Source organism: Quercus robur, chromosome 10 (assembly GCF_932294415.1).
Source record: "Quercus robur chromosome 10, dhQueRobu3.1, whole genome shotgun sequence".
Classification (NCBI taxonomy): Eukaryota; Viridiplantae; Streptophyta; class Magnoliopsida; order Fagales; family Fagaceae; genus Quercus; species Quercus robur.
Genome location: NC_065543.1, coordinates 16,619,376 through 16,640,562, shown reverse-complemented (window position 1 = coordinate 16,640,562; position 21,187 = coordinate 16,619,376). Strand labels below are relative to the sequence as shown.

At 33.7% G+C, this 21,187-nt stretch overlaps 2 protein-coding genes and 1 long non-coding RNA gene across 3 annotated transcripts in view; all 3 read left to right on the top strand.

Annotated features, from left to right (window-relative positions):
• The window catches only part of LOC126702552 (histone deacetylase 14, chloroplastic-like), a 41,263-nt gene extending 40,293 nt beyond the window's left edge, over window positions 1-970 (top strand). Inside the window, exon 10 of the mRNA XM_050401293.1 lies at window positions 436-970. Coding sequence (XP_050257250.1) covers window positions 436-547 — 112 coding nt within the window. The 3' untranslated portion in view covers window positions 548-970. The remainder of the gene's footprint in view (window positions 1-435) is intronic.
• Window positions 971-10,242: 9,272 nt separating this feature from the next.
• Window positions 10,243-11,517, top strand: LOC126703900 (probable LRR receptor-like serine/threonine-protein kinase At3g47570). The gene is made up of 2 exons (XM_050402955.1): window positions 10,243-10,498; window positions 11,255-11,517. Exons 1-2 carry the CDS (start codon window positions 10,243-10,245, stop codon window positions 11,515-11,517), a joined length of 519 nt encoding a protein of 172 aa, XP_050258912.1.
• Window positions 11,518-16,514: 4,997 nt separating this feature from the next.
• LOC126702558 (uncharacterized) lies at window positions 16,515-20,941 on the top strand. Its single transcript, XR_007647784.1, has 3 exons — window positions 16,515-16,641; window positions 16,724-17,135; window positions 17,435-20,941. It is a non-coding gene; the product is annotated as an uncharacterized LOC126702558 (long non-coding RNA).
• The last annotated feature ends 246 nt before the right edge of the window (window positions 20,942-21,187 follow it).

Genomic DNA, 21,187 nt, shown 5'->3' with positions numbered 1-21,187 from the left:
AATGCTACACACCTCTATAAGAACTATTTGGGATCGTAATCACTCTACAGTCCAATTCTTATTTTCATATACTTATTAAGTTAATAATTATTAACTAATATTAGTAATTAGTCATAGCACATTATGGCTACTGGAGATTCAAGAATGGATATTGATGGAAGTACTCATCTAGTTGATCCAAAAAATTGCAAAAGGACGGGCTTATATAAATGTTATATGAATTTTTATAAAATATTTTATTTCAATTTTTATATGTTTTTTTATCATTTGATTGTTGTATTGCCCATTGATAATTATTTTCAAATTTATCAAATCATTTAAAAAAAAAAAGTGCATCTCAGTTCAATCAAGTGCGTGCTTTGAGCCTAAGCTCTTGGAGGACCTTGTGCTTAAGTGCGCCCGGTGCTTTTACTCTCTCTCTCAAGAATTTGTTAGGTATGATGGTCTTGTATTGGATCCATTAGCCAGTTTACAGTTCACGAGGAGAACATACTACACGCTAGTGTCCAATATTAAACAACTTGCCAAAGATCTATGCGGGGGCTGATGTGTGCTTTTCCTAGAAGGGGGATACAATCTCGAGTCTGTCATACTTAGTGGCAGATTCATTCAGTGCTTTTCTTGGGGAGCAGGGTTTGGCGTCTAAGTATGATAACCCTCCCATTTTGCATGAAACACCATTTGCCAAGGTTAAGCTAGTGATTTAGAGGGTGAAACACGTACATTCCCTGTGAAAATGTACAAACCTGTGTTATATGTATTAGTAAGTTTAATGTAGTTCACCTGATTCCATGTATATTTGGAAGGTGTCTATGAGTCTTTATGCCTAACTCCTATAGAAATGTCTCACTTCAATGCTAACTTGGTATACGAGTATTGGGGAAAAAAAATCCCTTATAGTATGGTTAAGAATTTATGAGTTGAAGTATATTGTCCTTTATGTAATACTTTCAAAGTCTGCATTTTGTGACATCAATCTCTCTTTTTTCTTTTTTATTACAATTTTGTGACCATCAATCTATATTGCTTGTACTTTGGAGTGTATTGGTTCTATATGACCTTTGGAGTTTGGACCCTAATTCTTGAACTACCCGGAATTCACAAAATGATTTGTTCCAAAAATATTAAATAGAGGAAAAGGTTATCCTCCTCATTCAATTAATTTGTTACAGTTCAGATGTTTGAAATCATAAGGGGTGTCCAACTAATTAGGGGTACCCGAAAAATTGTAAAATTAGTCTAGAATGATTATGAACCAACCCTAAAATAAAATTTGCTTTATATTCTAAACTGTTTTTGTTTCATGTAAAACTTGCAATAAATTGATGGATGGAAATTTATGAAGAATGAAAAAGTAAGAGGAAAGAAAAGATTATTGTTTTTCTTTTGCGTGTTCGGAAGGGAATAAAAAAGTGAAATAATAGAAATTTATTAGGGTAAATTACAAAAAGTTCCTTTGAAGTTTGGACTTTGGAGGAAATCAATATATTAGCCTTTTTGTTAATAACAGTAGAAAAATATTCCAAAATTTGAAAATTTTATAAAGTGTGCGTGGTACCTACGCTGTAAGAATTGTAAAGGAAAAAAGAGAATTACCAGAGGCAGCTAGATTTGCGGAGTTACTGTGTTGGAAGTGCATTTTTAGAAGTTTGATGACAAGGAGCAGTAATATTTAACCGACAAAGTTTTCTCTAATCATAATTAGTTATATTTCCATGGGAATCCCAGTGCACCCCCCAAGAATTCCTCTTATGAATGGTAGAAAATTATCATCAACAAACCTGGTTAGCTACTAATTAAGAACGGTAGAAAAATTTAATAAAAATGGTAATTGCTCAACTCATTGCAGTTCAACCTCGACAGTTACCTTCAACTTCAAGGTCAATAATCAACGGCACATGGGCAACACTAGTATCTTGTCTTGTATCCTATTTACCAATTTGCGTGGCAACTTCAACGCAACCATATATACCTTTAGAAATGGTCATTCTCATTGATACTTGAAAGAGTAATTCATGTCGGCACTATCGAGAAACTGTGCACATCATGTAGAGAAACAGAGTCATGCATTAATAGAGGTGAAGAACAAGTCAACACCTCTATTAAATTGTATGCAAATAAGTCATGATAGGCATGCAAAAAATCAAGACATACATTTAATGTTATCTTGTATGTGGTCACAAAGTTAGTCATCAGCCAAATACCCACGAAAAAAGTCTAGGTCTTTGTCTCTTCAGGGGAAAAAATGACTAATTGGTTATCTACAAAGAATAATTGCAATTCAGCCTCAAAAGTTAACTTCACGATCAATATCAATGGCACAAGAACAAGACTAGCTATCTTGCATGTTACAAGTAAGGCATTTATCATACCCACACAAAATAAAAAAGCCTATGTCTTTTTAGAATTGTATGCAAATAGTCATGCTCGGCATGCAAAAAATCAAACCACCAAAGTCATGCTTGCCAAAAATCAAGACATGCATTTGATGTTAGTGGGAAAATTCAAGCCACCTTTTGACACTCATAGGTCATAACCAAGTATTTTCAGAAAATAACATTACGTATTTAACATTGGGAAATGCTAATAGATACCCTTAATTTATTTAAAAAAAGTTTTTATAGAACAAGAAAAAAAAAATGCTTTGAAAGTTTTTTTCGTTTTCCATAAAAGTGGTGTGAAAACTTTTCTAAAATGAATTGTTAACCATTCCCTGATCGAAGACATTCGTTAGCATGACCCTTTATCTACTCACATGATTAGTTGTTTCGCTTTTCATATAAGAAAAAGCTTAACTAGTTATTTCTCTTACTTTGACACTGACCAAATTTTTTTTTTTTTTTTTTTATATATATATTTTTTGTAACCATGAGTTTTTAATCTGTAGCTTGCAATTGTACTTTCCAAATTCAAATGTTATGAAAGCACAAAAAGTGAAACATTTCTATTCCCCTGGAAATCCCAGCACGTTAGTTCCACTTATGACTTAGATATCCAATGATAGAACTAGGATTTCAAGCTAAAGGGACCTGGAATATAAGGAAAAAAAAAAAAATTCTAAATAGGCATTCATATAGTATTAATAAATTATAAATACATAAAATCGTTATTTATTAATACATTAAAATGCAATTATTTACCAAAAAAAAAAAAAATTAATATTAGGCTAGCTAGGATTTTTTTTTTTTTTTTTTTTTTTTTTTTTTTTTTGAAGTTAGAGAACATTCACAATAGTGATGCTAAAAATTTTAACTTTTAATACCTCAAAAAACTAATTTATCTATTTTACCATCCCACTTTACAATATACCTAACAACTAATGTTTTATTTTTTTTACCACTTCATTTAAAATAATATAAACAACTCATTAAAATACTAAAGGAGGAGAGAGAATTTAAGTTTTTTAATTGAAGGTAGAGAGATAATCTTAATAAAATATTGTATTTTATTTTTAACAACTTGCTACAGTTAACAAATATTTATACCAATTTACTGTAGTTGCAAAAAATTTAGTTTTAACTTCTCCAATAACACATGGTTTTTTGGTAGTAATATAGTTTTTTTTTTTTTTTTGCTAAAATACAATCACCATTGTGAATGTTTTTATTGTTTTTGTTAAGTTTTTGGGTTGGATAATTGCTAATTGAAGGAGGGCCTAAGGTTTTGGAAGGGGTAACTACAAAAATGATATATATATATATATATATAATAAGTAAATAAAAATTAGGTTCGTCCCTAGATTCGCCCTAATTTTAGCAAATTCCTCTGTTAAGGCCCAAAAATAGTGATTTTGTCTTTTTTAGTAATACTCCCTCCATTCCAATTTGTTTGTCTTGTTTGAAAAGTCAAACTTTTTAAGGGAACATCATTTACTGTCTTGTCTGCCTTATAAAAATGTATAAAAGCACGTTTGATACACTGTAATGATTACTACATGGGAATAGGAATAAGTATTATAAGGAATACATTAAGTTGGAATGTAATAAGTATTATTATTCATTAGTTTGGTGACCATTTAAGAATAGAATCCCGAATAAGTATCAACAATTTAGTAGAGTATAAAAAGAATGTGTAATTAAATAATTTTTAAGTCAAATTTCCTAAAATACACTTATTTAAGGGTGTTCAAAATAGAGCTAATAATTAACAACAAGGAAAATTTATTTTCTTTCCTTTTGAAGATGTGACAACTAATGGCTTTTTAGGAAATTTTTTTAAAAAGTTATTACATAAGGTGAAGGAATAGATATTCAGTACTTTTGATAATGAATAGTTATTCCTCATTTTAAAGAATAGCTATTCGTAAGGAATAACTATTTATTGTAATAAAAACATAACCAAACAACCGAATAGCTATACCATAGAAATATCTATTACATTACAATGTCTATTACAGTCTACCAAACGTGCCATAAGTTTACAAAACTACCCTTAAATAAATTTATTAGTTTTTTTTTTTTTTAAATTTTTAAAAAAAGAGTTATTCTTAATGATGCAACTAAAAAGGTGGCCCAATTAGATTGATTTTTTAAATATTTGTTAGTTTTCTTTTCAAATAGTTTTGAAAATAAAGTAGGGGTATAATAGGAACATTAGTAAACTAATAACTTTTATTTTTAGAAATAGGACAATATTTTGGGACATCCCAAAATAGAATAGAAGACAAACAAACTGGGACAGATGGAGTATTTGTTTTCCTTAATAACTTTTAGTTTAAAAGTCAGAATCATTGTTATGGATTCCGTTCCGTTCCGATCGAAACGGCCAGAATTTCTCGTACCGGTGTGTAAAACGGAATGGTAATACCCTCCTTTCCACCTCGGATTAAATTTCGCCCTATTTCGGCCTGTTCCGGGCGTTTCGGTCAATTCCGGCCAATTTTGGCCGAAATTCATTTTCCGACCGGTATGAATTTTGTCTTCTTATTTTCCCTTTTTAAACTTGATCGGCATCTTTTTTGCTAGATCACTAAAAATCCTCCTCATTCTCTCATCTATATCTCATTTTCACACTTGTAGCTCCTTGTCTCTCTATCATATCTCACTATCTGACCCTCCCAACCATGACAGAGAAGTTGAAAAGAAAATTGAAGAGCAAGAAAAAGCAAAAAAAAGTGTGACTTGCGAAACAAAAAGGGAGAAGAAGAAGATGAGAAGAGGAGAAAATAGCTTAGAAGGTGAAATGATGAAGAAAAAGTAGCAATAATGAAAGAAGTAGCATTTGAGCAGCTAATAGTGTTGTCACTAGTCACATGGGTGGGTTGGGAAATGGGAAAAACTGAAAAAGAAATCAGTAGGAAGCAACACTAGTCACGTGGGTGGGTTGGGAAATGGGAGAAACAGAAAAAATAGTCAATAGGAAGCTTCTTGGAAGCTCACTTGTGTACAATTACACAAAATATGAGTTTTATTTTATTTTTTTAAAACCATAATAAATGTTTTTTTTAAATAATAATCCCACTTCTTTTAATAGAAAACTATATTAAATTTATTATTTTATAGAATAGTAATAATAATATATAAATATATATATTTTAGCAGTAATTCCAAAACGATTTCCGAAATGGTACCTGAAATTGACCGGTACCGCAATATTCTATTCCAATGAGCAAACTGAAACGGGCTTCGAAACGGTATTCATAACAATGGTCAGAATAAGGTCTTGTTTATTCTGAGACATCTCTTACAGATACTAGTTTCAATTTCCGCAATTATCTCAAATTTTCTATTTTTGATAAAAATTACTATTTTGCCACCTAATTACATGATAACACACGAATTAGGTTTTTTTAGACGTTTTTCTAGTTGCCCAAAATCTAGACCTTTGCCTATTGCTTCTCTTTCGCAGATTCCATAAACCTATCACCTTTTGAATTTAGGGAACCCCTAGTGGATTTGAGGTTTTCATTAAGAAACTAACGTATTTAGTTTCTTTTCATTTTGAAAATGTGTTTGTATTTATTTAGCTTCCGTGACATCACTAGAATGAGCTACATATATCTAGAAGCTAAAACGTAGTATTTATTGTTGCTACACTCTTGTTGAACCAACTCATCCGCCACGTCATTATTCTTTTTCTTATTTATTTTTCACCTTTAATTTTATTGAAAATATTAAATATATAAATATATTGTATTTACAAATTTATCTTAGGCAATTTTTACTTTACATATTCATCCATTATAATTTTGATACTATAACTAAATAATAAATCAATGAAAAATTAAAACATAGTAATGAATGAGATTTGTTGTTGACCTGATTTAGGGAAAAAATCATATTATAATATGTCATATTTTGTATTCTTTTCATGCTTTAGTTTATTTGGAAAACAACAAAATAGTCTGAACAACATAATGAAGAACAGCTTGAGCAGTTGAAGAAGATTGTCTTTGTATAGTTTCCTTTCACTATTTGTAAATGTTTTATTTAACAAATTAGCAACAAATTGTTATGTCCTTGCTATATGACGTTCCTTATCTCATTAGTGTATTTTTTGAGATTTTTAAGAAATTAGATTCAATTTTGTGTTTAAAATTATTTATTTATCTATTCAGTATTCACATTTTGAATTAGATTATGACAATATTTTGATGTAGAACAAACAACACATGCCTTCTTGGAGCAGTAGGAACGCTAGAAGTCATAATACAAAATAAAAAGGGGGTGCCAATAGAGGCCATCGGGGCGACAATGTTAGAGTTGCATGAAATTTGGCAAGTTGAAGGGAAATGACATTTTGATCCAAACTCATGTAAAACGGCATTGGACAATGTCGAAATTGCATGAAATTTAGGCAAATTCCTTCGTTAAGGCTCCGAAAATAGTGTTTTTGCTATTTATAGTAATATTTGTTTTTCCTTAATAATTTTTAATTTAAAAGTCAGAATAAGGTCCTATCTATTTTGAGATGTCTCTTAGAGATAGTATTTTCAATTTCTGTAATTATCTAAATTTTGCTATTTTTGGCAAAAATCGCTATTTTGCCACATAATTACGTGATTAGTGCGGATTAGGGTTTTTTGGCGTTTTCATAGCCGCCCTAAGGTTTCTTTTACTACTTAAACATATTATAGTAGTCAGGGCAATTCAGTTTTTCAGATTTATAAAATACAGACTTTGTCTATTTCTCTTTAGTGGATTCCAAAACCCTATTACCTTGTAGATTCAAGGGACCCCTCGTGGATTCAAGTTTTTCGTTTAGAAGCTAACGTGTTTAGTTTCTTTTTCCATTCAAAAAGTAACATGTTTGTTTTCTTGTAGCTTTCACGACATCATATTTACACAATACTTCTTCGTTTTTTCAAAAAATTTCATCTACTTTTTTCCTCTTTGGAATTATACTCTTGGATTAGATTATAATCATCATTTATAAAGCTAAAACCATCACTTTTGCTTGGGATCAACCACCTGTTGCTCTTCCATGACTTCAAAGCCCTATTATAAAATTTGAATTTGATTATGCAATGGATATTTAGCTTGATCACATCACATTTCATATATAGGGCCGACTCAAGGCCTAGGCTTAAGGCTTCACTTGTAAAAAAAAAAATAATAATAAAAAAAAGTCTTAATATTGCATAAGAAAAAGGCCCCCAAAATTGCTTAAAATGTCTTAATATTGTAAAATGATAATTTTTTTAAAGAAAAAATATAGGTGTGGTTTGCAATTTTTCCCCTCACCTCCAAGAAGGCACCCAAAATATTAGGCCAATTGAAATCCAACTCAATTGAAACTATAAACTATTTCACCAAAAAAATTATTATGAGTGTGTCGAAAAACTTGTGAAAGAGATTTAAATAAATTGTAAATACAAAAACTTAATTAGCAATTTTACATCTTAGAAAACAAGAGCAATTTTAATACAAAAAAATGTATATAACATAAAAAGTCAAATAATAGTATTTAATTAATATTTAGAATTGATTCAAAAAAAAAAAAATAGAATTAAAAAAGCCCAGTAAAATTTTCCACATTAGGCCTCATAATACATTGAGCTAGCCTGTTGATATGTTTTACATATTTGGGAGTAGAAGTTTGACTTTGATGTGAGTTCTATTTTTTCCTTTCTTTTTTTATTTTGAAATTCTAATTTTGTTGAGTTTTATTAATTTTTTAAGTACGTTTTTCAATGTTTTGGATTGTAGTGTATAAAAAATTGGGTTCAAAAAAGTTTGTTTAAAACTAAAAGAATAATTTGCAAACTCTATATACTTTTTAATGATACACAAAATGTTATAAATAAATTTACTAAATAAAAAATATTTTCGCTAACGTACCTTTTGAATTTCTGATAAAAATTGAATTGTTTTCATTTTGGTACGACATATTATATATATATATATATATATTAATTTGTGATTGTTAATATAATAAATGAAAATATGATTATGAAATATATTACTTTTTATTATATTAGTCTAACTTGCAAAAAAATAAATTTAATGAGAACCTCCCTAAAAAAATTATCACATGAATCTGCGACTAATTTTAATAAAAATTGTGATTATAGTCAACTACCTCAATAGTCTATCAAGGCCAATAATCAACGGCACATGGGCCTATTTTAGCAATTTGCGTGGCAGCATCACCACAACCACAAAAGATGTATTGGTATTTCCATTGTGTAAACTGTAAACTAATATTTTGAATTCCATTTCAAAAGCCGTTTCAGATTAATTAGTGGAACGAAATATTTCGATATCGGTATGTACGGTATATCATTTCAAAATTATGCACCAAATATATATAAACCTCGATAAAATCCCTAATTTTAGTTTGTCTTTCTAACCTTTTTTTTTTTTTTTTAAATGTCTATCTTTATTTATTTATTTATTTTTCAGAAAAGAAAAAAGAAACCTGTCTATCTAACTTTTTTTTTTTGGTATATAAATATAAAATGATAGTATAATATTATTATTACGTAACAAAATATAAAAGAGAAAATAGAAGTGTCTTTTGTCTTTGGTCTCTATTCTCTCTCTCACCTGCCAAAATTATGCTAAAGACCTAATAAATTACACATCACAATAATTCTCAAAATTTGTTTCGCCTCATTTCCGGTCCACCATCTCCCTTTATTTTATCCTCTACTTTTTTTTTCCTCATCTTAACTCCATTTCTTCCTTCATCGGTTCTCGGTTCTCAGTTCTATCTTTTTCCTCTTCCCCACTTACCTCAAACATCATATCAGTTGCCGATTTTCTTTCATGCTTTCTCTCTCTTTTTCAAGTTTTTTTTCTTCTTCTCTCGAGTGTTATAATTTCGGTATTCAAAACAGTGGTGTAAACGCCTTATTTTGTCAAGAAAAGCACAACGTAGATTTTGCTCATTGGACATGATACGGCAAGGAAGAGGATCTTCATTTGCAGCAATGAGTCTGAGACTATTGTGCCCAATTCACTCCCAAGCCACTGAAGCCATCCTTCTCTTTTTCATTGTTCTGCTGCATGTAACAATTCTTGCTGTTTTTGCTGGTAGTAAAAGTACTGGCACCTCTAGTTATTTCGGTGGGAATGAAACAGATCATCAGGCTTTGTTGGCCTTCAAGATACATATAAGATTTGACCCTCAAAACATTTTCAGCTCGTGGAATGATTCCATCCATTTCTGCGAGTGGGAAGGTGTTACGTGTGGCCACAAGCATAAAAGAGTCACTGTATTAGATCTTCATTCCAAAGGTTTGGAGGGTTCCTTGTCTCCATTAATAGGCAACCTTAGCTTCATTTGGGAAATTGTGCTCTCAAACAACACCATTGGAGGCAAAATCCTTTATGAATTCGGTCGTTTGTTCAGGTTGCGAGTATTGAGGCTATATAACAACTCCTTCAATGGGGAAATACCTGCAAACCTTTCCCATTGCTTCAACCTCTACTTCTTTGATGTAGGTAGAAATAACCTTTCAGGATCAATCCCAATGGAGCTTCCATTTTTGTTGAAGATGGAGGTTCTTTATGTTGACACGAACAATCTCAAGGGAGGAATTCCAACTTTCATTGGGAACCTTAGCTCTCTACAAATTTTATTCGCATCCAACAATGTTCTGGGAGGACATATTCCAGATACCTTGGGTCAATTAAGAAACTTAACGGATCTTGAATTTAGTAGAAATAAACTCTCTGGTTTGATCCCTCCATCTTTATATTCTCGTCTATTACCTTTTTTTCACTGTCCCAAAATAAGCTCAGTGGAAGTCTTCCTACAAATGTATTCCTCACCCTTCCGCTTCTCCAATGGTTTGTAATGTATGAAAACCAACTTACCGGATCTCTTCCAATCTCGTTATCTAATGCTTCAAAGCTACAATACATTGAAGCTGACGCGAACAATTTTTCGGGAAAATTTTCTGTCAACTTTGGAGGTTTACACCGTTTGGAGGAATTATTAATTAGTAGCAATAATTTAGGAAGTGGAGATGATGATGAAATGAATTTCCTTCAATCTCTAGTCAATTGTAGCAGTTTACGGAGAATAGATCTTGCAGAGAATCAATTCAAAGGTATGTTACCTAAAGTTTTGGGTAATCTTTCAACCCATCTTATCGGTTTTTCGATTAGTGAAAATCTTATTTTTGGAGAGATCCCTTTGGGGATGGGTAATTTGGTCAACTTGACAATCTTATGGATGAATGGTAACAAATTTATAGTGACAATCCCAGATGATATTGGCAGTCTTAAAAAATTACACCAATTATATTTACATGACAACAGGTTCTCGGGAAGGTTACCAATTACCCTTGGAAACCTATCATTCTTAAATGAATTGTCCTTAGATAATAACAAATTGCAAGGAACTATCCCATCAAATATAAAAAAATGCCAAAATTTGTTGTTATTAAATCTTTCTCAAAACTTTCCCTTAAGAATTTGAATTTATCCTTCAATGATTTTCAAGGAGAGGTTCCAACAAAAGGAGTGTTTGCAAATGCTAGCGCAATATCACTCATTGGAAATTGTAGGGTGTGTGGGGGCATATATATCAGAACTAAAGTTCCCGAGGTGCTTAACAAAAGAGGAGAAGAAAATGAAGTGGCATTTTGCACTCAAAGTGGTAATCTCAATGGCATGTGTGATTTTGATAATAACCATAGTGTCATTTTTCTTATTTGTTTGGCGTAAAAAAAGAAAAAGAAATAATCTCTCTTTAGAATCTTCCTTGAAGCAATCATTTATGAAAGTGTCTTACCAAATGCTACTTCAAGCAACTAATGGATTTTTGTTACCAAATTTGGTTGGTGTCTGTAGTTTTGGTTCAGTGTATAAAGGCATACTCGGTGAAGACAGATCAATTGTTGCAATTAAGGTACTAAATATTCAACGTCAAGGAGCTTCCAGGAGCTTCATCTCTGAGTGTGAAGTCTTGAAAAATATTCATCATCGAAATCTTTTGAAGATCATTAGTTGTTGCTCAAGTGTGGATTTTCGTGGAAATGATTTTAAGGCTCTAGTTTATGAGTTCTTGCCAAATGGGAGTCTAGAAAATTGGTTGCATATGGATTTGGAAATAAATAACGAGTAGGAAGAGATATGAAACTTGAACCTTCTTCAAAGAACAAACATTGCCATTGATGTTGCTTATGCACTCGATTACCTACATCACCATTTCCAAATGCCAGTTATTCACTGTGATCTAAAGCCAAGCAACATTCTTTTCGATTGTGAAATGGTTGCTCATGTAGGAGATTTTGGGCTTGCGAAGTTTCTTTTAAGACTTACAAATCCAAAAGAAAGTAGTTCAATTGGAATAAGGGGAACAATAGGGTACACTCCACTAGGTAACAATAATTTACTAGTCTTTTAAAATGTTAGTATATGCTTCCCATATTTACCATAATTATTTTTGAGCTCCCAAATGGCAGAATACGGTCTAGGAAGTGACGTGTCAACCAAAGGAGATGTGTACAGCTATGGAATCTTATTGTTAGAGATGATAACAAGAAAGAGACCCACAAATAGTGTGTTTGAGGGAGGCCTAAACATTCACAACTATGCTAGCATGGCCTTACCTGACGATGTAATGGAAGTTGTGGATCCAAAACTTTTAAATAATGTTGATGAAGTTCTTGGAAATCACAATGGTAGCCTTGCAAATAATATAAAGGAGTGTTTGATATCCATAGTCAAGGTTGGAGTGGCATGCTCTATGGAGTTGCCACAAGAACGGTGGGACATTAGTAAGGCCATCTTTGAGTTGCATATGGTTAGGGACATTATTCTTGGTGCTAGGATTTAGCACAACATGCCTGGCTATATGGAAGGTTAAAAATCAAACTTCTCACCATCTTAATGTTGGTATTAGGTTTTTTACTTATTTTGATCTTTTCTCTTAATGTTGTTTTCTACTAACTATTTGCAGGTACAAAAAGCCTTGTGCTCCTTGAAAGTGTTACATTGGATGGAAAGAATTTTCTGGCATTCTAGATAAGCTTGCTTATGGTTATTCATTGAAGAAGAAGTATTCAGCATGTTTCATATACATTGTCTTCTACATGTTTCTTTTATACGCCTGAGTAGCTCAAATAATTTCCTACAATCTTGTATTAGTGTAATAAATCAATTGATATTGCTTGGAAAATTAACTACCAACTTTATTTGTAGATGTAATATAATTTTCTACAAATAATAAAATTATTTTTCACTTGTTTCCCATTCTTCATCAATATATTTTTCTTCAAAGCTTGAGCTCATAAAATAGAGGGATGGTTGATTTAGCTATATCAGTGTAAATTACATAACAATGCTATGTTTGCCTAATTTTCAATAACAAAAGTAATCTGATGATCATGCTTGACAAGATAGGGCACATAGCAGATACCATGCACATAATTTCAAGACCATGTTAGCTAGTCAACTCTGTCATGGATTTAATTCTATTATAAAAGTCAAGCTATCATTGTTAAGATGAAACCAAAAAATTTGGATTCACCTAATCGTGTTGAAGAACAGTTAAATTAATGCTCCACAAGTAATTAATGCTCTTGTTGGTCAGCTAAGATGGGTTCATGTTTGACCTTGACGAGTACAAAATCAAATCGGGTAGTATGAGCAACAAATGTATTAGGTTATGATAAGTTGTTATTCTGATAACCTTTTCCTAGTATATATTTGACGTGAATGCATCGTCGTCTTTGAGTATTAGAGGGGAGGAAGTATGTTTTCAATGCATCGTCGTCGTCTTTGACATGAATGCATTTTTTGTCGAAAATACTTTTAGAAACTTTCAATTCAAAATCTTTTGAAGTGTGTGTATAGATTGTGTGCAATAACAACTGTGACCTTTTTATTTTGAGAAGTACTATGTGACCTTTCTCTTTCAATTCAAAGAGAAAGAGGCATCATTTCTTAACTCATCATGCCCACAAAGACCACTCCACTCCTATGGGATTTCCTCTCACCACCCCCAGGTTTGTCTTTGTTTTCACTTTCTTCCATTTTTCCCGAAATACCAATTTGTTTTTATTTATTTTTTGTGGGTTTTGTGCAATTTTTTGTGCAGCTTGATGATTCATTATTTGTGGGAATTGAGATTGTTTTATCCTCAGGTTTGTCTCTGTTTTCCACTTTCACTGTCACGGTTTTTTATGCCAATCAGTGCCCTAGTAAGTCTAATTAACCACGGCTTTGTAGAAATTGTCTTGTTGTTGGATATTTCATATTACACACATGATTTTTTTGTTATACATGTTTGATTTTATTTTGCTTTTGAGTCTTTGTTAGGGTTCTTTTTTGGTTATACAAGTTATTTTATTATATGTATGATTTTTTGTTTTTCGTCCGAGTTATTTTTTGGAGGAAAAATACTTACTACTAGCAAAAGGGTCGAGGCATGTTTAATAAATACTAGGTTATAACTTAATAAATAAATAAAAACCTATAAAAATCACAAGGATAAAAGTATCTGATTGTATATGAATTTGTCCAAAAAAAAAAAAAGATCGAGAAGCCCTTCTCCATCATGGATGATGATTGAAAAAAAAGCTATTTAGCTTTTGCTCTGCACTGTGTGACTTTTGTGTGTGTCTGTTTTAGACAATTTAAATGAGAGAAGGTAAAAATGTGATGCTATTTGTAGGCCGATTAGACTTTTCATGGGAGGACTAAAAACATTTGGTTTTTATTTTTATTTTTTAGAGTACAATGCATTTATCCATGTGGCAGTACGTTGACCACCCAGGTCTGCTAACTATGCATCCGCCACAACATATCGGATTATCAAAGGAAATGACTTTGGGTACATTGACGTGTGTCAATGATGATTCCAACCCCAGTCTGTATCCACGATCAAAGAAGAAAAGATTGAACTTCGAAGAAATATGATTCCATCTAAAGAAGAAAAAAAAAAAGAAAAAAGAAAAAAGAAAAAAACCTTGATGCCAAGGAATGCCTCCTTTATCAACATCTTTGGCTGCCTTTGTTACTCTCTTTCTCTGAATTTATAGGCTCATTCATAGGATGAGTAGTTATAGAGAAATCAAGTTGCTGGGCTTTGTAATTTTTATTTATAAGATTCTCTTCAATTTTTATATTTTTGTTACTTGAATAGTTGAATTATCACTGTCAAATTGCATTGCATCATCTAGCAGTATATAAGTTTTTAGCTGAATCTTTTCTTGTTAACAGGAAATAAATTTTCTTAGTCAGCTTTCACATGCAAATATTGTTTGACACTACGAAAATGAATTGGTAAAAGTTGATCTCATAAAGGCCAGTGGATATGCACATGCACATACAACTGCACACACATAGTAATATAGATAATTGGGACAAAGGGAGGGATAACAAAGGACTTCTCATGTTCAAATCTATGTAATATGTAAATATTGGATCCGTCATAGTTACATGAAAGGAATACAGTGCACAGGTATTTGGGTATCAATTGTGGTTCCTTAGTTGTTTGTTCCAGGAATTGCAACTTTGTTAATTTCTTTATGGTTATTAAATAATGTGGCTTTCCTAGCAGGGACATCGACATGGCTAAACATGTACATTTATCTAACCCCATAAATAGAAGTTTACTTTTATTTCAAAAGAATACAACTTTCTAGAACAATAATGTGCTCAAGAATACAAAGTGAATTAAATGCTGTTTACGTAATACTGGTGATGGAAATTAATTTTTGTCTTTTACCATATACTTGAACCCCAAATAGTCATAAGATTTTATCTCTCTCTCTCTCTCTCTCATATTTTTCTATAAGCCAACTAGAATGAAGGGCATATCATATGATTTACTAGTATGAAGCTAGCTTGAGTGCCTGACATATTGGGGAGCCCATAAAAATACTTGACCTATGAAAATTGAGAATAGTATGTATTTGTATTCTTTGTATTTATTTTTATATACATTCCTGTTAATCATCAAAAGCATTTCTGATTTTTTGTTATTCTGAAGCAGATAAGAGTTTCTTCCTCCATGCTTTCTTTCAAGGGAAGTCCTTACAGAATGGCACCTGAGGTATATGCTCCCTGTTAATCATCAACTCCCTCTCTGCTTCTCATTGACATGCAATAAGCGTATTCTCCTCATTTTCCCCCTTCGCATCTTTCAAGTTTCCTATTACTGTTCACCTTTTTAAAAAAAAAAAAAATATATAATAAAAATTATTATTATTATTATTGTTGTTGTTATTATTATTATTATTATTGTAGGGCCCAATAATTTGTGGCCCTAGCCCATTTATTCATTGGGACCCAAGGCCCGAGCCGAGGAAGGTTATAGCCCAGGATAGGTAATACAAGTACAAAATAGTCTTGGGACAGCCGAAGACGATTCAGTCCTCGGCATGTCCGAGGTCCCCCTGGAAGGAAGGACAAAAACGGTATAGGAATAGTTTGGAAAAAATCTAAAAATATCTATGTCAATAGGGAAGGATACGCTGGATAGTTTAACGACCAAGGACAAAGGGAAAGCTGCCCTTACTGCCATTCAATACTCTGCACCTAACAGAACCATACCCTTCAACTTTTACAACCACCCCCAACCACTCTAGGTATGGGTTAATGGGACAAGTATCAGTTTTGGAAAGGTTGATCCTACACGTGGACGTTGGATAAAGGATACAGGCCCGTATAAAAGGAAAAGTAAGGATCCAAAGGAAGAGGCTGGGAAAAATGGCCAAAATCCAGAGCCTCCCAGCTCGCCTCCAAGAGAAAGATTCCTAGGGCGAACACGATTTAATTATGTATGAACACCACCAAAAACCCACTGTCTTGTGACCAAGGCCTAGCATTTCAAACCCACGCTCTATAAATGATATTGTTTGGACCTTTTTACGTGCGAACCCAACATTATTACGGGTCGTTACGAATCGTGTCCTTACAATTATATAGATGAAAAAGAATGTCTTAAACCTTAGATAATTGTCAGCAAAAGAATTAAAATCATCTATTCAGATGACATTTTAGAAAACTAATGATATCAAAGGTTGAATATCTAGTTTCACTTTCTTTTCTATAAGATATGAGGGATTTAAATCTATATCCACAGTTAATTTTTATTAGTCAGTGAAAATGGCACTTAAGCTAATCCCATTTTTGGAACTCCATCCAAAATTCAAGTAGAAAAAAAAATCACTTCGATTGATAGAGTTTATGCAACAATGCTAGTGGTTCCCAATTCAACAGCTTTTAAAAGCCCGTGGTGGTAACATCCTTCCTTTGTATCATTATTCGTGCTTTGTAATTGTGAGACATGACTGATTTCGCTTCCATACTTTTATTTGCAGGGATAAGTGTAAACTGGAAGCAAGTGGAACAACAGTGGAACAATGGGTGAAGCAAGCGAAGTCACAAGATGCTAATGAGTACTGGACCCTATTAGCACACAGTTCCTTTAGTTAGTTTTAGGGATATGGGTTTCTCAGTGTGATTAGTCTGGAACTCGTTGGCTGTGATAATAATATAATTGCATTCATGAAGCCCGATAACTTCCCTGTATTGGAATTTCCGTTTCTAGTTAACTCCAATATTGTTACTCTCCCAGAAAGCATTAGTAGCTCCCCTAGATTAGAACTTCTTGACATTGACAACTGCAAGCAGCATCGAGAAATTCCAAGGCTTCCACAATTAATGGGAATGGTGGATGCAAGGAATTGCGTAGGGTTGGATCCAAAAACAACAAGCACATTATTGAATCAGGTGATCTCTCTCTCTCATTTAAGTTATAAAGAAACAATATTTGTTACTTTCCCCAAATTCATGTTACTTAAATTTCTTGTATTTGCTAAATGCAAGCAGTATTGAGAACTAGGAGGATATTGGAATTGTTCAATTAAAATACCAGGAACTGAGATTCAAAAGTATTTCAACTTCAACCAATGAAATGGAATTGTTTAATAGATACCGTAAGATCAATTATTCTATTGTCTATCTAAAAAGCCAAAAAAAGACGTTAATGGATAATTCTAATTATGCTTCTTTAATGCTTCTGTGAATAGTAACTGGTGTTGGCAGAGGACATGGTGATACCATGTTCAACATGTGATCAAGACGCTCTGGTCCAGGGTTGAGGTGGCCCACAAGTCCCACATCAGCTCTTCTCCCACATTATGGCTTGAGCCTGAAGTCTCCAATTGGAAAGCTAGAAGATGGAAAGAGTCACTGTTATTGTCAGCCCCTTCCTCCAGGTTCTCCTACTAGCCCTTCTGCCTTGCCCAACACAAGAACAGAGGAAGGGTGACTTTGGGGCTTGTATACCTTGGATTTAAGGTAATGAAGTTACAATAAATGTTTGGATTATCTGGGGGAAAGTTTTAGTATTGCATATTGTCGTATAGACTAAAAGTTCCTTGATTGGTTTTTTTTTTTTTTTTTTCCACAGATAAGCCTAATTTTATTATGGTAACTGCATACATGTGCCAGATGGTATGGTGCGTTTAGTATGTCTACAGGGTAAAAAAGCCAAGGTGTTATTACAAATGTTAAAAAATAAAATAAAATATAAATGAAACCATGTCTCCAGATAAAGAAAAGAAGATTGATGAACAACTGCTTTGCAATCAGTATTAGACACATGAAGTGTACCCGGTGTGAGTGGTCCACATGATGGACATGAAAATAAACTCAGCAGCAATGTGATGAAGTAAAAACTCAAGAATAGTGTAGCAAGAGTAGCATTTTTTCTATTTTGTTAATTTGCTAATTGTTATATTTGCATCTATAACAGTGGAAGTGAGCCAATGTGTGCAATTAAAGAAGTCAGAGTTGTTTTTGATGATCAGATATCAAAGCAACTGAAACCGGTATTTTTTCATCCGACAGTATATAAGTTTTTAGCAGAATCTAGAGACATCACAGGCCACAGAGCCCACGCGCCACCATTGCCTCAGTGTTTGGTTGACCCAAGACTACCTTAGCCTCTACACTCTTGTTTTGCTAAGTCACGCGCCGTCTAGTGCCATCATAGGTGGTAATTCAGAAGTGGGTTTTGAGGTTGAGAGTAAGAGAGTAGAAAATTAGAGATAGGTGTTGTTTTGGCTCGGATTTAAAGGGATCGAGATGTGGAACCACCGTCTGTGGTGGTGATGAGGATCAGAGATAGTGGAAGCTTGGGCTTCAGCCATGGGAGCTTCAGAGGTTAAAGACAGAGCTCGTGTTTAGAGTGAGAGAGAGGGCTCGGTGAGATTTATTGCGGTGGCATTGATGTTCAAAGTGGGAGCTTGAAGGGTCGGCCATGAAGGTCCGATGGAGGCTCGGCCTAAGGGTTTCAGTGATTAGGGAGAGCAGAGATCGAAGATAGAGAGGGCTCGGGTTTGGTGAGGAGGAGCTCGCTGCCGTGGGGAAGCTTCAAGCTTAACCACGGGTTTGGTCTCTTGGACCAGGTTTAAGGCTTCAGCCCTTTTATTCTAATTGGGTTCATAGCTCTTTCACTAAAGTTAAACCCCAATTCGACCCAGGCCTCCACACTTTAATTTTGAACCCACATGCACATCAAACTTTCAGCCCACTTTGGTTTTAAACCAATATCTTGTTTTAAACATATTCAGCCCACCTTTTAAATAAAATGCCATCTTTTCTTTATTTGCTATTATGTATTTTTGTTACATTCTTTTTAATCCCTTTTCCCATATTTACATATTCACATATTTTCGCTATGTTTGCATTTTAATTCATTTCATCTTGTTTGCATCTAATTTGTTTTTTCCCATATTTGCATATTAATTCATAAATTCCCAAAATCATATTTTAATACCAAAATTCCCAAAAATCATGTTTTGACCCCAGTCTTCCTCAAAAATTGCTTTTTGACCCGGAACTTTTCAATATTCATATTTTGACCCCGGTTTTTCCATAAAATTACATCTTGACCCCAAGTCTTTTCAAAATTGCAATAAAACCCTCAATCATTTCAAAAATCACAAAGAGGCTCCTGAACCCTTTGGAAGTTGTTTGAAGGCATTCAAACAACTTCCAAGGTCTTTTAATTATCTTTAAATCCACACTTTTTGCTTACCTTCATTTAGAATAATTGATTTGCACCTTGTGTGATGTTTGCATGTCATGTCTAGGTTTACATACTCACATGCTTGCTTCCATGCTTCTTACCTCATCTATGCTTAGATCTACATGATCACATACTTGATATCATGTCTATGGTTATGCCTTACTTAGATCTACATGTTTGTATGCATGTTCTATGCTCCTATGCCTATGTCTATGTCTATGCCTTCATATGCTTGTATGCTTGGATTTGTGATCTTCCATGCTTTTATGCTTACATCCACATACTTAGACCTACATGCTTGTTTCCTAGCTTCTATATTCTTTACATGTTTTATGCGATTTTCCATGTGCTTGTGTGCTCCATGCCATGTTCGTGTGCCTAGACCTAGGTTATGTTTGTCATGCCATGTGCTATTGTAGCTCTTTTGTTCCTTTTGTCACATCTTCTTGTGTTTTGGCCTATCGATTTGGACCTGATCTAGACCCTAAGGTCTTTGTCATCGTCTATACACCTTGGCCCATATCAAAGGGTTTGGATCACCCCTATTTGCATGTCTATGCTTGCTTGCTTGCTTCTATGCTTTATGTTTGTGTTAGCCTCTCTAATTCTAGGCTTTGTCGTGCTTGACGCCCTCCGCGGGCTTGATCTTGTTTGGCTACACCCGACGCCCATGAGGCCTTGTTCGGATGTAACCATTTAGGAGGCATCTCCGGATGTAGGGTTGCTCCTTGCGTGCCCTTTCATTTTTCGCTCCGTGCAATGATATGCTTGTTTGTGCCATTCGTTGGCTTTATGTGCATCTTTACACATTTACTTATATGTCCATACATGAGTCTTGCTTGCTAGTGTGTCATTCATATATCAACACAATGAAGTTATGGACACCCGATCCAAACCTACATTTGTCCCTTGTGGACACCACCTTTTGTTTGCTTTCTTTCTTGTTTGCCCTTTCGCTTGTTTGTTTTCTAGCTTGTTTGCCTTCTCGCTTGTTTGTTTTCTAGCTTGTTTGCCTTCTCGCTTGTTTTCTTGCATCCTTGTTCCTATGCTTGCCATGTCTGTCACATTTGTCTACTTTATGCCTTTTCCATATGCTCTTTGCACCTTTTTCTTTCCATTGCTTGTCAGCTGGTTTATTGTCTTTGCCTTTACATGTACACACATGGAGCTAGGGCATGGTTTCTCAGGCGCAAGCAAAAGGGGCAAGGATGCAGGCATGTGGATTTGAGCCAAGCAGCTACAGTCAGTAGGCTTAGGGTTTAGCTTTTCCCTTTGGTTATGTACTCTTCTAAACCCCTTCCTTCCTCCTCCCTTTCTCCCCTAGATGGTTTGTATTAGGTATATCATGTTATGTACCATTTGTCCTCATCTCTAGAGTATGGCGACCCATGTTTACTTTCCTGCACCTATATTTTGGGCCATGCTCTAGGGATGCAGACATTTACTTTGCTGCTTTGTGTGCTCGTATTGTGCATGATGTATGTATATATATATACTTGTTTACCCCTTTCCAATGTGATTGTCACAATCCGTGTCACCTAAGGTAAGAGATGCCTAATTTCCACCCCAAAAGTAAGGTGACTTGTGGCTAGATTTTCGTCGTAGAAATTTGGCACTTTGCTCAAATGCCTTAGGAAAGTAGAGATTGGGACCATACCCATTCAAAAGCCAAACCTTAAAGCCCCTATGCATGCAAAGCCCCAAAAGCCAATATCAGAATCATGTTTTTACTACCAATTTCTAAAAA